At 35.8% G+C, this 20,569-nt stretch overlaps 3 protein-coding genes across 3 annotated transcripts; 1 reads left to right on the top strand and 2 right to left on the bottom strand.

Moving 5' to 3' along the window:
• The first annotated feature begins 643 nt into the window (after nt 1–643).
• LOC141671017 (E3 ubiquitin-protein ligase WAV3-like) lies at nt 644–4,416 on the top strand. Its single transcript, XM_074477085.1, has 2 exons — nt 644–961; nt 2,378–4,416. The coding sequence occupies exons 1-2, from the start codon at nt 788–790 to the stop codon at nt 4,331–4,333; spliced, it is 2,130 nt and encodes a 709-aa protein (XP_074333186.1). The 5' UTR covers nt 644–787; the 3' UTR covers nt 4,334–4,416.
• A 268-nt stretch (nt 4,417–4,684) lies between these two features.
• LOC141671018 (photosystem I reaction center subunit III, chloroplastic-like) lies at nt 4,685–5,804 on the bottom strand. Its single transcript, XM_074477086.1, has 2 exons — nt 5,331–5,804; nt 4,685–5,153 (listed from the first exon to the last, which is right to left on the bottom strand). Exons 1-2 carry the CDS (start codon nt 5,717–5,719, stop codon nt 4,844–4,846), a joined length of 699 nt encoding a protein of 232 aa, XP_074333187.1. The 5' UTR covers nt 5,720–5,804; the 3' UTR covers nt 4,685–4,843.
• A 6,293-nt stretch (nt 5,805–12,097) lies between these two features.
• On the bottom strand, nt 12,098–19,192 carry LOC141670838 (putative phospholipid-transporting ATPase 5). The gene is made up of 11 exons (XM_074476859.1): nt 18,208–19,192; nt 16,016–17,475; nt 15,822–15,932; nt 15,307–15,583; nt 15,006–15,094; nt 14,783–14,867; nt 14,452–14,661; nt 14,050–14,175; nt 13,582–13,680; nt 13,295–13,486; nt 12,098–13,000 (listed from the first exon to the last, which is right to left on the bottom strand). The coding sequence occupies exons 1-11, from the start codon at nt 18,610–18,612 to the stop codon at nt 12,299–12,301; spliced, it is 3,756 nt and encodes a 1,251-aa protein (XP_074332960.1). The 5' UTR covers nt 18,613–19,192; the 3' UTR covers nt 12,098–12,298.
• Between the last annotated feature and the right edge of the window lie 1,377 nt (nt 19,193–20,569).

Raw genomic sequence — 20,569 nt, 5'->3', positions numbered from 1 at the left:
ATAAAATTTACAAAGAATAGAAGTCGAGTTGTGTTAAAAACCAAGTTATTAGAGAATAGAAGTCAACTTGTAAGTACCAAAATTTAGTACTTTGATACTTTGGTATTTTTAACACCAAATTATATATAGTTTCATTTATTAATAGTTCACTTATTAATAAAGAGTATAGATAGATGATAAAAAAGCCTAATTAACAAGGTGGTGGAGTGGTAACAACATGTATATGTGAATGTAAAGACCTGGTTCAATTCTTAAGAACAATATTTTTTTATATAAAAATAAAGTACATGGGTAATTTAATCATTTCATTAAAAATAAAAAATCTCACTAATTTTATACCTTATTCTCATAATTTAGTCATTTCATTAAAAATAAAAAATCTCACTTCTATACCTTATTCTCGTATTATATATGAGTAATTGTGAATCTTAATTCCGTTAATATAAATAACCAATTTTTTTTTTGCCGTAATCAAAATTTAGATTTTTTGAAAATTGAATTACCAATCTCCGTTTCATTCACATTAACAATCCAGAAAAAATAATAATAATAATTAATTTTCTGGCGATCAGATAAAGTCAAACAGCTAAGATAAATAACAGAAGATCGAAGTCTATAAATATCAAAGTTTAACAAAGGAAACTAACAAACAAACACTTACGTCTCCTCCCCCTACGTAGTCGGTTCATTCTCACTATTTCTACAAACTTCCCCCATCAATATAACACTATTATACTTGCACAGCAGTCATATAAACACACACAAATTCCATTTTCACCTGATCACCATGCCTAACATGTTAAACAAACTCAAGAAAGCTTTTCAACATAAACACTCCGAATCTCCTCCGCTCGCCACCGCTTCTCCGGTGGAATCTCCGGCGAATTCCGGTCCCAAATCGTCTTCGGTGACGTCGTTGTCTCGTCTCTCGAGAAGCTTCAGTGTGAAATCGTCGTCATCTGTTAGTGATGTTTTTGATATTTTTGTGTGTGTGTTTTAGTGTGTGTTTTGACAACCTAGTAACTGATTTCCCGGCAAAACTGTCAGCTTTCCTGTTTAACTGCCAGAGTTTTCTCCTGTCTTTAATATTTTTCTGTTTTTTGAATTTTTGTGTCTTTTTTTGTTGACTAAAATGCCCTTATATATACATCCATCATTTTCATATAGATTGTGTCATTTTGTATGTACATTGTTGTACTTGACTATCCTTGTCATCTCTATTAGCATAATTTACTGTTATCATATAAATCACCTGGGTTTTTGTTAAGAAAAAATGATGGTGGAATTGTAATTTTTATTTGAAGAACATTCTGTTACAGTTTTTTTTTATTTGGCAAAAATTCAAGGGGTTAAATATTAAAGTTGTCACTCAACTGAAGGTAATATATCAGTTTAATCATCAAACTTAACGGAGTATCATTTGGATCACTAAAGTAATAATAAATATCAAACCGATACCTCAAAATATGTGCTCGAGAATTAAAATTTATTTTATGGAGTTCTAAACATTTTTTTTAAATCTTATTAAAACCAAATGAAAAGTTATGAATTCATAGTATTTTAGATGATTTTTTGAGATTTTTAACAATTTATCTACTAATTATTTTTATTTAAATAAAGCAAATGACTACAAAAATAAAAATAAATAGTAGATAAATTTTAAAAAATCTTATTATATTATAGAAAATACTAGAATTCATACATTTTCATTTGGTTGTAATATGATTGAAGAAAAATATATAGAACTTCATAAAATAAATTTTTATTCTCGAGCACATATTTTGAGGTATATTTATGATATTTATTATTACTTTAGTGATTCAAATGATACCCCGTTAAGTTTAATGATTAAACTTATCTTCAATTGAGTGACCACTTTGATATTTAACCCAAAATTCAAGTAACAAATTATAGGAAAGACAACGTAGGTTGCAAATATTAGGGGGATACAACGTAAGAGTTAGGGGGTGGAATCCAGTATTAGCCCTATACAGGATTAGTCGAGGTCCACGTAAGCTAGTTTGGACACGTGTTATTCATTTAAACCCATGTATATATATAGTAGGAATAGTTTAGTGCAAATTTAAGGAGAGGGGTATATGTAATAAGTACATTTAAGTAGAAGGGGAGAGAGCCGTGAGTGACCTATCATGAGAACGGCGAAGGGCTGGGCGGGGATGATTTTTTTTCTTGAGTTATTTCTGTAACCTCAATTGCTAATATTTTAGTGGTGTTATTAGAGGAAGCGATTTCCTTGTGCTAGAAGTTTTGAGTTGATGATTTTCTATACTAACATTAAGTTTTGATTAGTTTTTTCTACCTGAAGGTGCCGTTTATTCTACTTGACTACTATTTGTAATTTTGCTTGTGGTGACAGAAAACTTGTGCAATCTGCCTTGAAAATGTGAAAACTTGCAAGGGTCAGGCAATATTTACAGCTGAATGCGCTCATTCCTTTCACTTTGGTTGCATTGCCAGAAGTGTTCAACATGGAAATCATGATTGCCCTATTTGCCGCTCCAAATGGAAGGATCTTCCTGTCCAATTCCCCACCAGTAATGCTGCCCGTCAAAGAAATCATGGAGGCCCTGTTCGGTTTTCTCTTCCTGTTGAGAATAATGTTAACGACTTGTCACCATATACAACCGTGATTGGTGCTGGACCTGAAGTTGACCCAATTCGTTTTTCTGATGATGAGCCCCTTACTGCAATATCTTCTGAGGCAACGCCATCTAATCCATCAGATTGCTCAGAGTCTGTTACTGTTAAGGCTGTTCCAGAGTGTCCTGCCATTGCATCATCAGCAACTGTTTCCAATTTTGCTGTTCTTGTTGGTGTACGAGCACCACCACTCTGTGGTGATGCTCCTGACTCTAAGAGGGCACCAGTTGATCTGGTTACCGTGCTAGATGTAAGTGGTAGCATGGAGGGTTCAAAGCTTTCTCTCCTCAAGCGTGCCGTACAATTTGTCATTCAAAATCTGGGCCCTTCAGATAGACTTTCTATAGTCGTCTTTTCATCAAATGCTCGAAGAATCTTTCCCCTTCGCAAGATGACTAACAGAGGCCGAGATGATGCAATAATTGCCATTCGCTCTCTCTCGGCAAATGGTGGCACTAACATTATGGAAGGTCTAAGGCAAGGTGCTAGAATTATTCATGAACGTCGAGAAAAGAATCCAGTTGCAAGCATCATCCTCCTATCTGATGGAAAAGACACTTTCAACCTTCATTATATCAACGAGCCACGAACTCCTAGTCAGGAAGCTTCCAATTCAAGGCAGGTTTTGGACCAGTTAAATATATGGCTTAATCCTATTCGTTGGGGTAATCGAGAAGCTGGAACTGAGACTCGGCCTATAAATATCCCAATTCACACATTTGGTTTTGGCACAGACCATGACCCAAATTGCATGTACGCAATATCTGATGCATCTGGTGGAACCTTTTCCTTTATACAGTCTGATGATCTAGTACAAGATGCTTTTGCTAGGTGCATTGGTGGGCTACTTAGCGTGGTGGCGCAGGAACTTCGATTTGATGTGAAGTCTGTGTCATCTGGAGTGCATATCGAGTCCATACCTTCGGGAAAATACCTAAATGTTATATTGGAACAAGGAAATGAAGGCATGATAGATGTTGGAGATTTGTATGCAGATGAGGAAAAAGAATTCTTGGTATACCTGTCAGTTCCTGTGTTCTTATCCACTGAAAGCAATGGAGGCTTGGCAACAACATCATTACTGGATGTCAAATGCTCGTATAAAGAAATTGTGTCAAGGGAGATGAGAGAGGTTGAATGCAGGATGGTTGAAGTACGAAGACCTGATTATCTATGTCCTGCAGACTTGATTCCGAGTTTGGAGGTTGATCGTCAGAAGAATCGCATCTTGGTGGCAGAAGGTATTGCTGAAGCCCACGAGATGGCTGAGCAGGGAAACCTGGAGGGTGCAAAGGTTCTGCTAAAGAATCGGAGATCAGTGCTCCTTCATTCACCATCCGCTCAGGCAGGAGATGGTCTCTGCATCTGGCTTGAGGCTGAGTTGAATGAAATTAGAGAGAGAATGGTTAGCATGGAGTCATACCAGCACACTGGACGAGCTTATATGCGCTCAGGCATGAGCTCACACTCCTGGCAGAGATCAACTACTAGAGGTAGTTCAACAAGTCAGATAGCGACGCAAGGGGACTCCAGCAGCAATAGTGGTCAACATGGCTATGATACACCTTCCATGGTCAGTATGGTTACAAAGTCACAAACTCTTAATTTCAGAGATCACCCGGAGCTAGTTGAACGGTCTATCAAGTCATGTGTCTTGAGTTCTAAAACATGAATTAGAGGACCAGTAACATGAATTGCTTTGAAAATATTAAATGTCTATATGAAAATAAGGGATAGCATGTTACTTTTATTTCATTTTCTGTTTCAGACTTGTGCTTGCATGTGTCAAAACTCTAATGGCTTCCTTAGTTGCAGTGGTAACATGCTTTGTTTCTCAAAAGTTTATCTGTTGAGGTTATAAAGTGGAGAATTTATATTATAACGCAAGTATTTTGCGTATGCTATTATAATCCAGTATTATCTTGGTAATATCCAGTTTGAGGAGTTAGTGGGGTTTTTAATTACCTATTTGAGATTGTCCAAATGAAATGAGTTTAGTCTTTGTTAGCATCAAGACAGTACATATCATAGAATGATTTACCATCATGTACAAATTACAATTGTTTTTAAAAAAAAAAAAGAATCCATCACTCCGCTTCCATGAAAAGTTGATGTAGATTTCTTATAGCATTACATTTCGAGTAAGAAGTGGACTGATAGATAAAAAGCAACACAGAAAGGTTTAGACAGAGGGGTCAATCAGATCTCCGTTGAGGTAAGCTCTGTAAGCAGCCACGGGCCAGCTGAAGCCTCTGAAGAGGAGCTTTGATGCCAAGGGAACATCGATGATGATCTCCTTCTGTGTTGGCTTCTTGTCATCTCTAATTGCAATCAGGTAGCTCCTTCCAACCCACCCAATCCACCCGGCAATATACAAGAACAGAATCCCTGGAGTGATGAACTCTCCCCAATGTCTTTGATCTCCACTCACTATCAGATGGGGCAATCCATCTGATCCACATAACAAACCTTGCTTTCCATAGTTATCAAACCTGCATATATACATCTTCCTTGTAATTACTTGCCACACATTTCTTATTACTTAATAGTTGATTATGGTTGAGGTATGACATGTGTGTGAGTATATAATATTAAGGGTCTATATATATTTAAGTAAAACTAATAACACACAGAAAACCTATCTATATTGCAGTAATATTGGTAAGTACCTTCTCTTAGTCTTCTCCATGGTTGCCTTGATGGCAAGAGCAGGAGCACTATCTGGTGCATAAAGTTTGAGTGAAGACTCAAGCTTCTTGAGTTGTTGTTTTTCCCTCTTAGCAAACTGTTTAGAATCTTTGCATGGGGTTAAACCTGCAATATCTGCGGAAGCTGGGAGCACCGGAGCCGATAGCAGAATCGAGGAAAGTGCTAGTGCAGCTGAAAATGCTTTCAGTGATGAGGAAGAACTCTCCTGCTCTGTAGAAGTTGAGAAGTTATTGTTCTGTGGTGAGGCAGAGCACACAATACTAGCTAGCTTTGGCTTTGCTGTGAACTGAGAGTTCAACTTTGGGTTAGAAATTGGCTTGTACAGGTTTGTGGAGATTGAGAAAGCCATAGCTAGACACTGTGATAATCAGTTGTTTGTTTCTTAGGGTTGGAGTGTGGAAAGAATGTGAGATGGTGTTTTGTGTTTTTAGATTTAGAGAGGAAGGAACTGGTGGCTGCAGAGAGGATAAGATGTGGAATTGAATAGGTGGAAAATGTCTGAGTTGGATGCTTCTCATTGGTTGTTGGTATTTGGTTTTTTAAGTTTGTGGATTTTACAATCTTCCTGCCTGATTCTGGCTTGGTTGACAAGGATGGATACCTGGAAGAGAGGATAACTAAAACTAATTGATTCCTGTTTTCTTTTCTTCGTTATTTATTATGTTTATATAAGAAATGGATATGTTCAGATAAAAATGAGTCGGAGATATAACTCTGCACATTTATCATTAATTATGGTCGCCTATCTATACTGTCTATCTATATTATATTTTAATAGACGAAATATTAAAAATTTGGTAGTTGGTCGGTAAATATTGAAATTACTAAATTACCCTTACTTAATTATTATCAATTTAATTGGTCAGTTGGTAGGTCAATTAATTCTAATTCTAATTGATATCGAAGTCAAATTACTTTAACAATTTAAATTCTATTTAATATACAACTCTATATCATTGTAATTGATATTAAAGTTAATTTCTTTTTTTACCAATTTAACTTCTAATTAATGTTAAGTTATATATTATTTTAATGGATATTTTGGGCTAAAATAAAATTGTCTTATTGATCTGAACTTAAAAAGTCGGAATAATGAGGCTCGGGCTATAAACAAAATATTTAAAAGTTTTGTAGTTGATCAATACTTGTTAAAATTACTTAATTACTCTTATTTAATTATTCTAATATTAATTAGTCGGTTGGTTCATGAAATCATATTATTTAAAATTTTAAATGATAAATTTAAGAATTCAATTCAAATTTTTTTCTAGAAATTATATAATATTAAATAGTATATGTGCAATCCGTGCGATTATGGGTTTTAAACTAGTATTTTTATACAATGAAAATGACATAAAAAAAATGTAAGTACAATATATTCGGCATTTTGCATTAGCCTAAAAAAAATACTATTTTTATTTTTAATATATATTTTCTTTTACTATATCTTAATAATTTGAAAATGTTGATATAATCGTCCGAGATAGACTAGCAACGGACAACACTGTAAAACACTGGCTGAACTTTTATAGTCTCATGCCATATTCTTATTCATAATATTGTATACTTTGTATTTATTTAAAAAAAAAAACTCAACAGAGAAATCACGTATCAGGATTCAAATATGAACATCTGTGTATTATTTTTACATATATATGATTATGTGCCAAACCTTTGTCTTAACTCACTTTGTAGGCGTGTGAATGACTAAAAATGTTACATTGTCACTCGAGAAACTCCTCTAAAATTATTATACTATTGTTTTCCTCCATTTCAGCACTAAACTAATCACTTTACCCAGACACTGAAACTCCTAGCTCTGTTAGTAGCGAGAAACGAGGTCGGCCCCTGAAAAGTTATTTTTCAGTTGAATTCTATCTCTTACTTCGTGATGTATTTAGAACTATCTACATGGAATCAGAAATAGGTTCAAGAGGATACGTTAAATAATCAAACTTTTGGCATTATTTCAAATGTTATGGGTTCTGCAATTGTCATCGTTACTTCACTAGTACTTACTACTAATGCAACAATTTAATTACAATTAACTGTAGCTCTCTGTTGTTTTATTCATTGCTTGCATTTTTTAACTGTTGGGCTTAATTAATAGACTCCACAAAACCCAACAATCTCCCATTTGGAGTCTGACCAATCTTCACTTCACTCTTGTAAGTCTAGTAAAATCAATTTTTCAATCAATAATTCTAACTAGTGCAGCGCCTTCTCATCAATCAATTCTGAAGGCCAGTTGAAGCTACGCAAAACTTCAACTTTTCATTCGTAACCACCTTAGTCAACATATCTGCAAGATTCTTTGAACCAAGGATTTTCTTCAAGGACAAAGTACCATTGCTTATCAACTCTCTTGTAAAGTGATATCTCAGCTGAATATGTTTCGTCCTAGCATGAAACACGGGATTCTTCGCAAGATGAATAGCACTCTGACTGTCCCTATACAAAGCACTGTCCGCCTGTTTCTTTCCCAACTCCTCAAGAAAATTTTTCAACCAAATCATCTCTTTGCTAGCTTCAGAGATAGCCATATATTCTGCTTCTGTGGTTGAAAGAGCAACACTCTTTCGAAGTCGAGACATCCAACTAACTGCGGTGCCATCCAAAGTGAAAATATAACTCGTTGTACTTTTTCTTGTGTCCAAACATCCACCCAAATCTGCATCAGAGAACCCTTTCAAGATAACATCTTTCTTACTGAAACATAGTGCAACCTTGGATGTGCCTTTCAAGTAGCGTAACAACCACTTGACTGCTTCCCAATGCTCTCTTCCTGGATTAGACATAAATCTGCTAACAACTCCCACTGCATGAGCAATGTCTGACCTTGTACACACCATAGCATACATTAAACTGCCAACTGCAGATGCATAAGGAACTTTAGCCATATATTTCTTGCCTTCATCCGTTTTAGGTGATTGCTTCTTTGTGAGATTAAAGTGACTCACCAACGGTGTACTTCTGGTCTTTGCATCCTGGACACTGAATTTCTATAACAATTTCTCAACATACTTCTCTTGAGATAATTTTAAAGTACCTTCAGTTCTATCCCTTATGATGCTCATACCAAGTATTTGTTTTGCTACACCCATATCCTTCATCTCAAACTCCTCAGACATCTGTCTCTTTAACCTGTTGATTTCCCTCATATTTGATCCTGCTATCAACATGCTATCAACATGTTATCAACATACAACAACAATATGATATAAGATGAATCAAACTGTTTAAAGTAACAACAATGATCCATAACACAGCTCGTGTACCCATTCTTCATCATAAAACTGTCAAACTTCAAGTATCATTGTCTCGGTGCTTGCTTTAAACCATACAAGCTTTTTATAAGCTTGCAAACAAGTTTTTCTTTCCCAGCTACCTGAAATCCCTCTGGCTGAACCATGTAGATGTCTTTCTCAAGATCACCATGTAAGAACGCAGTCTTAACATCTAGTTGCTCTAGATGTAACTCCTCTGCAGCCACAATACTTAGCACAATTCTAACTATAGTCATCTTAACAACGGGAGAAAATATATCGGTATAGTCAATACCCTTTTTCTGTTGATAACCCTTGACTACTAACCTTGCCTTGTATCTCTTGCTGCCATCATGTTCTTCTTTGATCCTGAACACCCACTTATTATGTAAAGCCTTCTTTTCTGCCGGTAACTCTGTTAAAGACCAAGTCTCATTCTTCTCAAGAGAACTTATCTCCTCATCCATGGCTGATTTCCACTGAACTGAATCATTCACTTGTACAGCCTCTGAATAACACTGAGGCTCCCCGTCCTCGGTCAATAACATATAATATGCTGAAGGAGAATATCTTTGTGGTGGCCTCACACTTCTGTTAGATTTTCTTACCTCGGTCCGTGGAGTTACTGGAACCCTGTCATCAACATACTCCGAACTCCCACTATTTCCTGCAAGATCTGTTTCTGTAATATCTTCAAGCACTGCTTCCTCTTTGTCAGGTTGTTCCTTTGTAAACTCAGAATCGACTACAAGCTTATCCTTATACATTGCATTCTCATTAAAAATAACATCTCTACTTCTAACGACCTTCTTAGTCAGTTCATCCCAAAAACGGTAACCCATATCATCTGAGCCATAACCAATGAAGATACACTTCTTTGCTTTCGGATCAAGCTTGTCCCTGTCGGAATCTTTAACACGCACATAAGAAACACAACCAAAAACTCGCAAGTGTGAAAGATTTACCTCTTTTTTCTGCCACTCTTCTTCAGGAATCTTGAACCCCAAAGGACTTGAAGGTCCTATATTTATGAGATACGCAGCTGTGCTAACTGCATCAGCCCAAAACATCTTTGGCAACCCTGCATGTAATCTCATACTCTTGGTCATCTCATTCAAGGTTCTATTCATGCGCTCTGCAACACCATTCTGTTGTGGTGTCTCTGGAATAGTTTTAATCATTCTAACCCATTTCCAACTCTGAAATTTAACATTAAATCCTTGCAAGGTCCATTCTGGAGCCCACGTGAGATTGTTATGGACCGTTTCAATCTGAAGCTCTGATACCACTTGTTGGGCTTGCTGAGCAGACCTAACTCCATGTTAGTATGATATTGTCCGATTTGGGCCGAGCCCGCACGAATTTATTTTTGGGCATCTCCCAAAAGGCCTCATACTAATTGGAGTTATCTGGCTGCTTATATTCTAGCAAACTGCCCCTCCCACAAACGATGTGGAACAACTCCTAACAATCTCCCCCTTCACACATCGGGTCCGACACCTGTCGATTCTGCCTCCTTCAGTGTGACCAGGCTCCTCTGAAAGTCCATCTGACTATCTGCTCCCCCTAGGCCCATACTGGAAGGCTCGTCTGCCTTTTTCCTTGAGCCCATTATGGGGCAAGCCCATCTGCCTCTTTCTTGCTCACTTCTGGAGCCCAATTGAGATAATTCTGGACCGTTACAACCTGAAGCTCTGATACCACTTGTTGGGCTTGCTGAGCATGCCTAACTCCACATTAATATAATATTATCTGTTCTGATACCACTTGTTGGGCTTAATTAATAGACTTCACAAAACCCACCATTAACCTCCTCATTGTACTGCTTGGTAGTAGGATAGTATCAATAAAAGTACAAGCCATATCATAGCTGCTTCATATGTTACTGAAAAAGTGAAAATATGTAGTTATGCATTCCAGTACTGGTATTAACAATGTTCTGGTAAATTATCAGTCTTCAACAGGTGCGAAAGAACACCATAGACGACTAAACCTTTTTTACCAGCCTGGTGATCCCCGTATAGTGAAAACTCGATATCTCCATCCTTTAAAGAATTGGTTTTGAATTCTTTCCCAAGTTGAAGACGTATATATAGTTTTCTCTTTAGGGCAGTCTTTCAGTTGTATAGACTGCACTTGCGGATGGAAGAGTTATTTTAAGATTATTTGGAGTGGTAAATACACAGTGCTTTCTCAGCAAAACCATGAATTACGCCTCGTAAGTTTTGTCTTTTGGAAGCAGGCTTGCTTTACACTTCCCCTTAACCTCTAGCTTCCATGCATGCGTTAGTTCCGCTGAGCCGTCATCACTACAAAAATATTTATATTATTAATATTTATGTCAAATAAGTGTATTTTACTATCTAAATCACCAGCCAGACCTCAGAGTTCGACAATAGTACAAATCACCGATCAAAAAGGATCACGGTTAAAGATATAGATTAGCAGTCTTGTAGATACGAAGTGCCATATTGTACTACTGCAAATAAATTTAAGCTAAATTCTTGTCTAATTTTTTTTGATAAACTTAATGTGGTCTAGACTTACTTAACTATAGTCCAGCCTTGGGGTTCTACATATTGGAATTCAGATGCATGCACATAGATCCAACCTTTCTGAAAATATAAGAGAGAAGTTGGTATAAGTTAATAAAAAAATATAGTAATTATTAGTAATAATGATGATTTAAGTGCATATGCAGCATGTACATTGTACCTGACTTGGCTGCTGAGCTATAGATCTTTTTTCTGCAACCTTGTTGCCTGTAGGTTATGTAAGAATGGTCCTCTGTTTCTTCTGTAGTTGATGTTATGTTGTGGTTCCCTCATCTTAATACTGCATTTTATAGCACAGAATCTAGATTATGAAAATGACAAAAGATTCTTTGCTTATCTAGATGCGCTTTATATTATCAGAGTTCCTTATCTAATCAAGTTTTATTCCCTCCCGTTTTTGTAGTGGGGGATCGAATCCATCTACTCGACAACGTTAACATCATGATGCTGGATTGTTGTGTGCTGGATTCATACAGATGTTTCTTATTGGGTTAACAGTAAGATCACCCTTGCTAAAAAAAAACTTGACTTGGTTTTGGATTTTGTCCAAAGTACTGGAGATGATTAGTTGAGAGATTTCAATGATCAAGAGAGCCCATAAGAGTTTCCAGTAACATTAAGAAACAACTCGAACTTTGGAAAATGAGTGCTATCCCAGATTTGAACTAACAATATTGTGGTACAAATTCCTCCAAACCCTGTACTCCCCAGATATTCGTTTTCTTTGTGAAATTTATAAGCAGTACCGATTATAAGATCAACGAGGTCATTTAGATTCCGCCACTGTATGTTCCATCTTCTTACAAAACAATAAGAGTGTTTATCTGGTTAGACTGATCATATTGGGCAAGTAAACAGAAAAATTGAAAAGGAAAAAATGGGAAGGGGTTACAGAAAGCTCCCAACAAGAAATATTTTATTATTTCAAAGATTTTAGTAGAAAACCAACATGCCTAAAAAGAAGGTGACTAATTTACAACTTACAAAGAACCTTCTAATTTGTTCTAATCCAATAAAGATAATTATTTTTTCATCAAATGATTGAAAGAAGATAGGCAAGGCCTTGAAGATAATGAAGAGCATGTAAAAATCTATAATTCTAACTGGTCAGGACAAGGGGCTATTTGTCATCGTTCTATATATAGGACTATTAACGAAAGATCTAAAAATTAATGTTTTCTTTCTGTGTAACTGCTCCTTCAAATGTAGAATTTTGGCATCAACCCTAGCAGAGAACCCAATATGAGTCTTCTTCTTTGAGTTTTCTTGTTCCCTCAACCACACTGGACTGTCGGTCACATCAGTCATGCAGTATATCATTTCCTGGATCACAAGATCATCCATGGGAAAGAATGATCTCTGAATGACAATGTGAATGAAATATGGAAGAAGAGCAACAACTACGATGAGCAATGTAGCCATCCAATATATCGGTGCAGGGGCTATGGCTTCTATAAAGAGCTGGAATTGTCTGTAAGAGTACTTTGGTGGGAGTATTCCATAGAGATATATGAGGATGTACCAAGATAAGATGCTTCCCCATATAAAAAAATGTTGAATCCAGGTGAAATTCGTGACAATTAAGGCTATTTGACAATTGACTGTCCAGATTACGCATGTGTACATAATGGCACCAATGTGTGAACTGTCTGCTACGTTTCCCTCTTTCAAGAAAGCAGTTGGGGACAATATGTAGATGTTTAACATAAAGATGGCCAAAGAAGCAAAAATTCCGTTCCCGATCCAACCAATAATTCGCTTCCAACTGAAGTATGTATTCCTTTGTCCTTCCTGATACAGTGCTGGAAACTTTTTCAATGACAACAAAGAAACTGTATTAGACAATCATGTTCTGAAACCTTCAGAAACCTAATCATTACTTTAAATGTATCTCTACTTACTTTGTCGTGATAAGAAATTCATATAAAATATATTGTACATATGTGTAGGCCTCTAAAAACCATTGCACATAGACTACATCTTTAACTCAATGTCATGTGTTTCAACTAAAATTTGCATTTATGTAGTTATCTGTCTTACTTCATCCAGGACAAATAAGTCTTTGTTATGAGCACATGTGCGAGTACTGTGTCTTGGTATTACCTGAAGGCAGGTGTCTGCTGATACATCTTGCTCAAGAACACCCAATGCTATAACAGGCAAGGACGTCAGGAGGACGTTGAACATAACCAAATACCAGTCATCATACAGCAATGCCCCGGAGAATGATGTGTAGATTTCGTAGTAGAATAGAGTTAGGCCAAATGCTACATTCTTATATACAAAGTAGAGAATCTGTAGCAAGTTAAGAAACAAGTCTGATTACAACCCTGATACATACATGTGTGTAAATTGTTAGTAAAACTTACATCAACCAAGTAAATGCTTACCATCTTTGATATCCTCTTATAGCACCAATGTCCATGAACTATTAGTAGCCGCTCCAAGAAACGGAATTGAGGCAATGAAAAGTCACTTGCCATAACAGCCTGCAAATGGAGTCACTGAGAATGCAGGAATGAACATATACAGGACGTTGTTGTATTTTTTTTTTTTGTTTACAGACTAAGCATTTAGAGCATGTAGCAACAAAAAGCATAAAGGGTGATCATTACCCACAATTTGCATCCTTCCTGATACTGTTGAACATGAATTTGAACAATTGTACTGTTCTTAGAGTTACAAATCCTCAAGTGATTAACATTATACAGGGAATTTGAAATAAGGAACAAAAACTAATTTAGAAGAGCTAATTTTTAGGTTGTCGGAAGAAAGCAAATTAATATGATTCTGCAGCCTGTCTATTAAGTTCAAAAGAAAGATAGCAACAAGAGTTTCACTGTATGAAATTTGCTTACTTGCATTCCTTCCATGCCACTGATTCCAATTCCAATATCAGCTTCTTGAATCATACCGACGTCATTTGCTCCATCGCCAATAGCCAAGGTTGTTTTTCCAGTGTACTCCTTTACCGATCTAGTAATCTGAAACCGTGTATAATAAATGTAGGCACACAAATAGAAACTAAATTCTGGCTAAAAATGCTATTTAACAGAAAACTCAAAGAAATATCCCAGCATGTAATACAGTACAGGGAATTAGGAAGTGATGAAAACATAGGGTGCATTGCATCAGATGCTGCATATTCTAAAACAGTTATCTCTCTAAATTTCATATGTCTCATCCACTTTAATTAAGATATAAGTAACAGTAAACAGCCAAAGTTGTGGATGTAAATGAAGCATGACATTTGCACCTACCAATGCTTTTTGCTTTGGTGAAACTCGGCAGCATATAACAGCAGCACAGCTCACAGCCAACCTTAAAAACTTTGGCCTGATATCGTTTCCAAGAGCAATTTGGAGTGCTTTTCCATCTATTACCATTGCAAACGGATGTTCTTCATTTTCTTCTTTTATGGTTAACTGGTATGAATTCTCAATTTGTTGTAAAATGTCTTCTTTCATTGCCTGCAAAACTAATTTTATGGAAAAGTTGTGATCACTGCTCTCTTTGTCAATAATGATGGACTTTTCTCTATAGCTCAACACAAGAACACATAAGCATGTCATTCGAAGAAGTTGGTTTCACCTTTACTTGATTAGTTGATTCAGCTTCTTTGCTCAAACTTAAACGAATTTGCTGCATATCATGTCGAAGTAAGCTACAAGCGTATCTGACCAATCAAAGAAAATGGATGAAAAACGTTAGCTACGTTTTTCCTTTTTTGGACGAGTGATTCTTTCTCTTCTGCTAGTACTAAGAAAGAGGAGATTTGCATTGGATCCAACAATACGGAAATTACAGATCTCACCCAATATTGACTGCAGTCTCCTTCTTGTCTCCAGTGAGAAGCCATATTTTCATGCCAGCTTGTGCAAGTTTATCTATGCACTCCGGAACCTGTAACGGGAGTTCAACAATATGTTATTAGTATATAGAAAAATATGGGAAACTAGGTTTTAGGTGTTATAAATATCTATGGAAATCTTATAAATTCACGTGTAGCTAATATGTTAGTGGCCTAGTGCAAAAACAGCCTTAAACAAAACCTGTAAATTAGCAGTGCGTATGAGAAATGTGTTTGTAGAGAAAGAAAGAGACAGAGAGCAAACCCCATTTTGTAACTTGTCATCAACAGCTACAGCTCCTAACAAGTATAGATTCTTCTCAATAATTTCGGAGGCAGCCTCAATAAGTTCTTCTCTTTCAGGACCTATTGTTGCCTTGGCTTTCATGAATCGTAAGTTCCAGTCTTCATAATCCACAGCTTCAATTTTTTTATATGCAAAAAGCATAGTGCGCAAGCCATCTTCAGCATAGTTGGAGAGGTGCATTGTTGTCACCTGTTGATACGTCCTACCACCATCTGCCAGCCTATCGAAGATGATGCTGAAATTCAAAGTAACAGGATAAGAGATTGCAAACAGCCTTATAACATTGTCATCATTTATTCATCTTCAAACTCCAGTTACTTATATAGAACAAATTTCTAATGGTCAAGAATAACACAGTCACTAAATGGAGAAAATTCCAGTGTCGATTTTTCTTTTAAATCTTAGATTCAAATATAAAACAATTAATAATCAAGCACATTACTTTGATTGGAACTTAAAAAAGAAATACTTACTTGTCAGCACCTTTGCAAAAGAGGAAGGTCTGACCATCTTCATCCCTGACAATCACAGACATCCTTTTCCGAGAGCTATTGAATTCAAGTAGGTTCAAAAGCTTATATTCCCTATTTACAGTCAAATTTGTGAGTATTTATCTTAAACAAGTATGTGTAAAATTTTATATACAACAATTTGTAGATATCTTTACCTTTCCACCTCCACACCAGAAGGATTGGGCTCCTTGACTACCAGTTTGGACTGAGTTCTTCGGCAGAATTTAAATCCAAATTCTTGTGCTGCAATAAGAAAGCATACTTCCTCGGGAGATTCTGCCTCGTACTTCAACTTACCAGTTTGACTATCTTCAATTGGTATGCCTGTGTGACATAAGGTCATGACCCTGAAAAACATCATCATATTTGATATCTCGGACCTATGGATCCATAATTTTTTCAATAGTCTGGCATCCCTAAAATTGAAGCCCTTTATATCAGCTTCATTTCCAGGAACAGAATACGCTGAATTTCCAGCACCGAAATTATCCATTCCTTGTTCATTCGCTAGAGTTACTTTTTCTGTGCTAGAATTATCTGCTGAGATTTCAAACATTTCCATGCTTCGACTTGTTGAATCTGATCCATCTAAACTAAACCGATACCTCTCAACTTCAATATTCATTCGTCTAGAAGCTGCAAGATCAATTTCAGTTGTATCACCCCCATATGATATGCCTTCAATCGAACATTTCCTAAATTCCATCTGATTACATGTCAAAGTTCCTGTTTTATCTGACAAAATTATTTCCACCTGACCAAGTTCTTCATTTAGATTTGAAGTGCGGGCTTCAACCGGCTTGCGTGCTACTTTGTCATACATTTGTAAATCCTTATTTATAAGCATAGCTTGTAAAACTTTGACAATTTCTATGGACACGTAGAGGGAAATTGGAATCAAGTATCCGTACAGAATGAGGGCCCTTACAAACTGGTAAAAACATGAAACCAGGGGATCTGTTGGATTAAATGAAGGATCTTTATTTTTTTCATCGTTCAAACGAAGGTACCACGAGTTGACCATACTGTGTTCAGTGTATATCGCAGAACCAATTGAAGTGACCAGAGATATAAAAACCAGTATGGAAAAGAGAACATAGATTACATGGTCCATCTTTCTCTCAATCCGGCTACGTTTAGATGGAGATTTTGTGGAATTCCTCACTACTTTCGTATCTGGGCCACTAAAGATCACCACTCCATAAATGTAGTCAGTATTTCTAAGTTTAGAGTCGCGTAGGAGCACTTGATCTGGGCTCAAGGGGTATGAGTCCTTCTCAAACTCCAAATTTCCTACAAAAGTGTAAAGGTTGGTGTTCGGATCCTCACAACGTATAGTTGCACTAAATGTTCTTAGTCCTGCACCTTCATCAAGATTGAGAGTGGCTTCTAAGCATCTTTTGACTTTTAGATTGGTTTCACCGTCAAGATTCATAGTCTCAACATAGCAAACACCATCCTCATAGCTAGAAGATAATAGTAAAAGATCACTAGGAAAATATTCATCCTTTGCAACTTTTACAACATCTCCAACTAAAAGTGTTCTCCAAGCTTTCTCCACAAATAAACCATTCCCTATGTGAACCTTCACGTTTCTAGAGTTTACCTTCATATCCTGCAATTATCATCTAAGAATTTGATCGACAAGTTTGTTTCAAAAACGAAATTACTTACCTTCAATATCAACAACCATTTAACTGTACTATGGTTTAAGTTATAAAATATAAATACGGAAAATTAATTTAGGTAATCTACCACTAAAACACGAGATCATTATGATTATAATTCCATTGAAAAGAGGGATCTCGTTTCCTATTTTCTAAAATGAAGTTTGGGATCTTTAATACATATGATGCCTACTATCAGGTTGGTTCTTCTGGTGCAGAACTGAAGATATTTTACGATAAAGGGTTGTTTGCAGCTCTATTCAAGGGATTTATCTTAGTATCATGAATGATCTCTATTCAAGGGACTTCGAAATAGATAATAAAGCTTTTCTACCCGAGTCCAGGACAATATACAAATTTGGTTTAGAATAACTATCTTTGATCTCGTGGAATCATAGGGAAAATGTTTTGGAATCAATTATAACAGAGATATGGCCTTCAACATGAGAAGAATTACTAATCAGGAGAGAGTGTTTTCCAGCCACACTAAGAATTAAATATATGAAAATCTAATCAAATTTACCTTGGGAAACAAAGACGACATCACAATATAACTATTCCACTTAAATGACTTTCAGTACTAGCATATACACTAACTTGTAGTAATGTGATTATGAAGTACAACACAATATAGAGATATGAAAAGAAAAAAAGAACATGATATAATATGTCAAACTTACCTGCAAAAATCTACTCCAGTCCTCCACAGCTTCTTTGATCATGCTAAGCCCAACGACAAATACAAGCGGAGCAATCATACTTGTAGGAGTAAATGGAGCTAAGGAAGTAGCAGATAGTATAGCTGCCAGTAGGAAATATAAATTTGCAACTCGACGAAACTGCTCAAAAAGTGCCTTAGGAAGAAAACTAACAACATTGTATTTTGTTGTGGATATGTAATTGTTGGGATACTTATATGGTTTGGTCTTATGCAGTTCAGGTTTATTGCAAAATACTACCCTTGAAAAGCCTGGCTGACCAAGAAGCTGTTGATCATCAAAATTTGGTTTTAGGCACGAAAATGTATACAGCTTACTCCACTTCACCTTCCCTTTCTTTCTATTACTCTTTGACTGCTCTGTCATACTAGTATTCACCTAAACTTGTGCTTTGGTTTAGCAATCAGATGACATTTCATAAAAATGCTGCAGAACTCAGGTAATCAAGAAGACTTTGTATTCAACACCAAAGCTGTGATCATATAAATTTAAAACAATTCACTCCACTCTGCAACTCTGCAAACTAAGAACCTCAACAAGAAAACTAGCTTTGAAGCCGGCTCAGTAATAAAGAAACCACCTCGGCTTTGTCTTTAGCAAATAGTAGTTCTGTCCTTGTGCACGAACTCTTTCTTAACTCAACTTCACAGCTATTGCCACCACAGGATTCAGAAACTTCTAACATCTAGTACTTGACTTTCTTGGATCTAGCAGACGGCTTGGCACAAACAACCAAACAACGATTCTTTTCGAAACCCCACGTCCTTGAATCCCTTAAAATGTCCCACAATCAACAAAATGCCACAAACTAAATCCACAATCTGTATATATAATACCTGCAGAGCTTCATTTAGAGAACTAGACCTCAACACATGGTGAATGCTTAGTGTTAGTCTTTTCTTTAATTATGCCGAAATGCCACCATAATTAACTAATATACATTAAATATTGTATATTTAAATGACACTTTACTTGTTCTGAATCTCTTATATTTGACAGAAGGCATGAAAATAGTTGCAAGTCATCTAACTAGATAAAAAACTAGCATGTGAATTTATTGCATCATGCCATACCTCATTCATAACATTTAAGAGGGGGTAGTTAACATGTCAAGAGTAATGTGTTAAAATAAAGTAAAAATTGTCAAAAGTAGAATTTCCAATCAATTTATGTATGAAAATAATACAGCTCTAATCCTACAATTAAGGTAATTTAGATGACTTAAAAATAGGTTCAGAACATAATAGCAAGAGTAATGCTACAAAAATTTTCTCAAATGTCAAGTGACATCAATTTATTGTGGGACTCATAATAATACAGAGTCCAGTTCATTAATAAGATAATAACGACTAACACTATAACAACTAAGCATTAGGGATCGCTTTTGGAAAGTTTTTGGAGACTATACTTAAACTAAACTTTCATTTGATACTAAAATCTAGATCTGAAAGACTAAAACATGCATTCTAACGCAAAGCAAGGAGTAATAGTTTGAAGTCAACATGAGCCATTAATGTCACTGAATAAACTATAAAATTCTATACAAAACTTACATGCTGCAGAATCTTTTGCTATGATTTTATTTTTATCACTTCATTCTTTGTTCAATGTTCCATTTATATTTCTATAATTTACCTGAACTTCGTGTCTACAAGATGAAAAAAGTGTCTACTTCTTATCCATTAAGTAATCACGGAGCCTGCAATAAAGGATAAGTTTGCATACATGAAAATGCTCGTGTCCAAATTGGTACCAAATGGAAGAATTAACTAAAAAATAGTACTAAGATGGTTTGCTTTAAATTAGATAATCATATATTCTTGTTTAGTTTGGAAGAGCTAATTGTATGAGTTTGTGGAAGGAACCATCCTGGCATGCAACGGCTACATAAAATTGTTGACTATGATATCTAGATTATCGCCTTTATTGTTGCTAAGTGGGATTAATAAACTAATTAACAATCTTTGTAAGCTGCTCCAAGTGTCCATTAGTCAGTTTTGATGTTTGTCCCCATTTGAAAGTCGCCTTATTGGATTGGTTTTCATTGTTCTTTTGCTGTTTAGGGGACCTATTTTATTACTATTGACCCTAAAAATAATTTTTGCAACTTACCCGTAAGATGACGTGATTACTCCAAACCATATCAATTTTGGCATTTTGTACATTAAATAAAAAATTAATTTTTTTCTCTTATGCATGTTAATTTTGACACTCTTTGAAAAATATTTTAATAATTTACATTTTATTAAGGAATAATTTAATATTTTTGTTTGTAATTGCACCTGCAAATTAAGCTTAAACAATTTTTGGCACCTTATTTATA

The sequence above is a fragment of the Apium graveolens genome, chromosome 7 (assembly GCF_009905375.1).
Source record: "Apium graveolens cultivar Ventura chromosome 7, ASM990537v1, whole genome shotgun sequence".
NCBI classification, from domain to species: Eukaryota; Viridiplantae; Streptophyta; class Magnoliopsida; order Apiales; family Apiaceae; genus Apium; species Apium graveolens.
The sequence above is the reverse complement of the archived record's forward strand: the minus strand, read 5'-3'. Positions and strand labels throughout refer to the sequence as shown.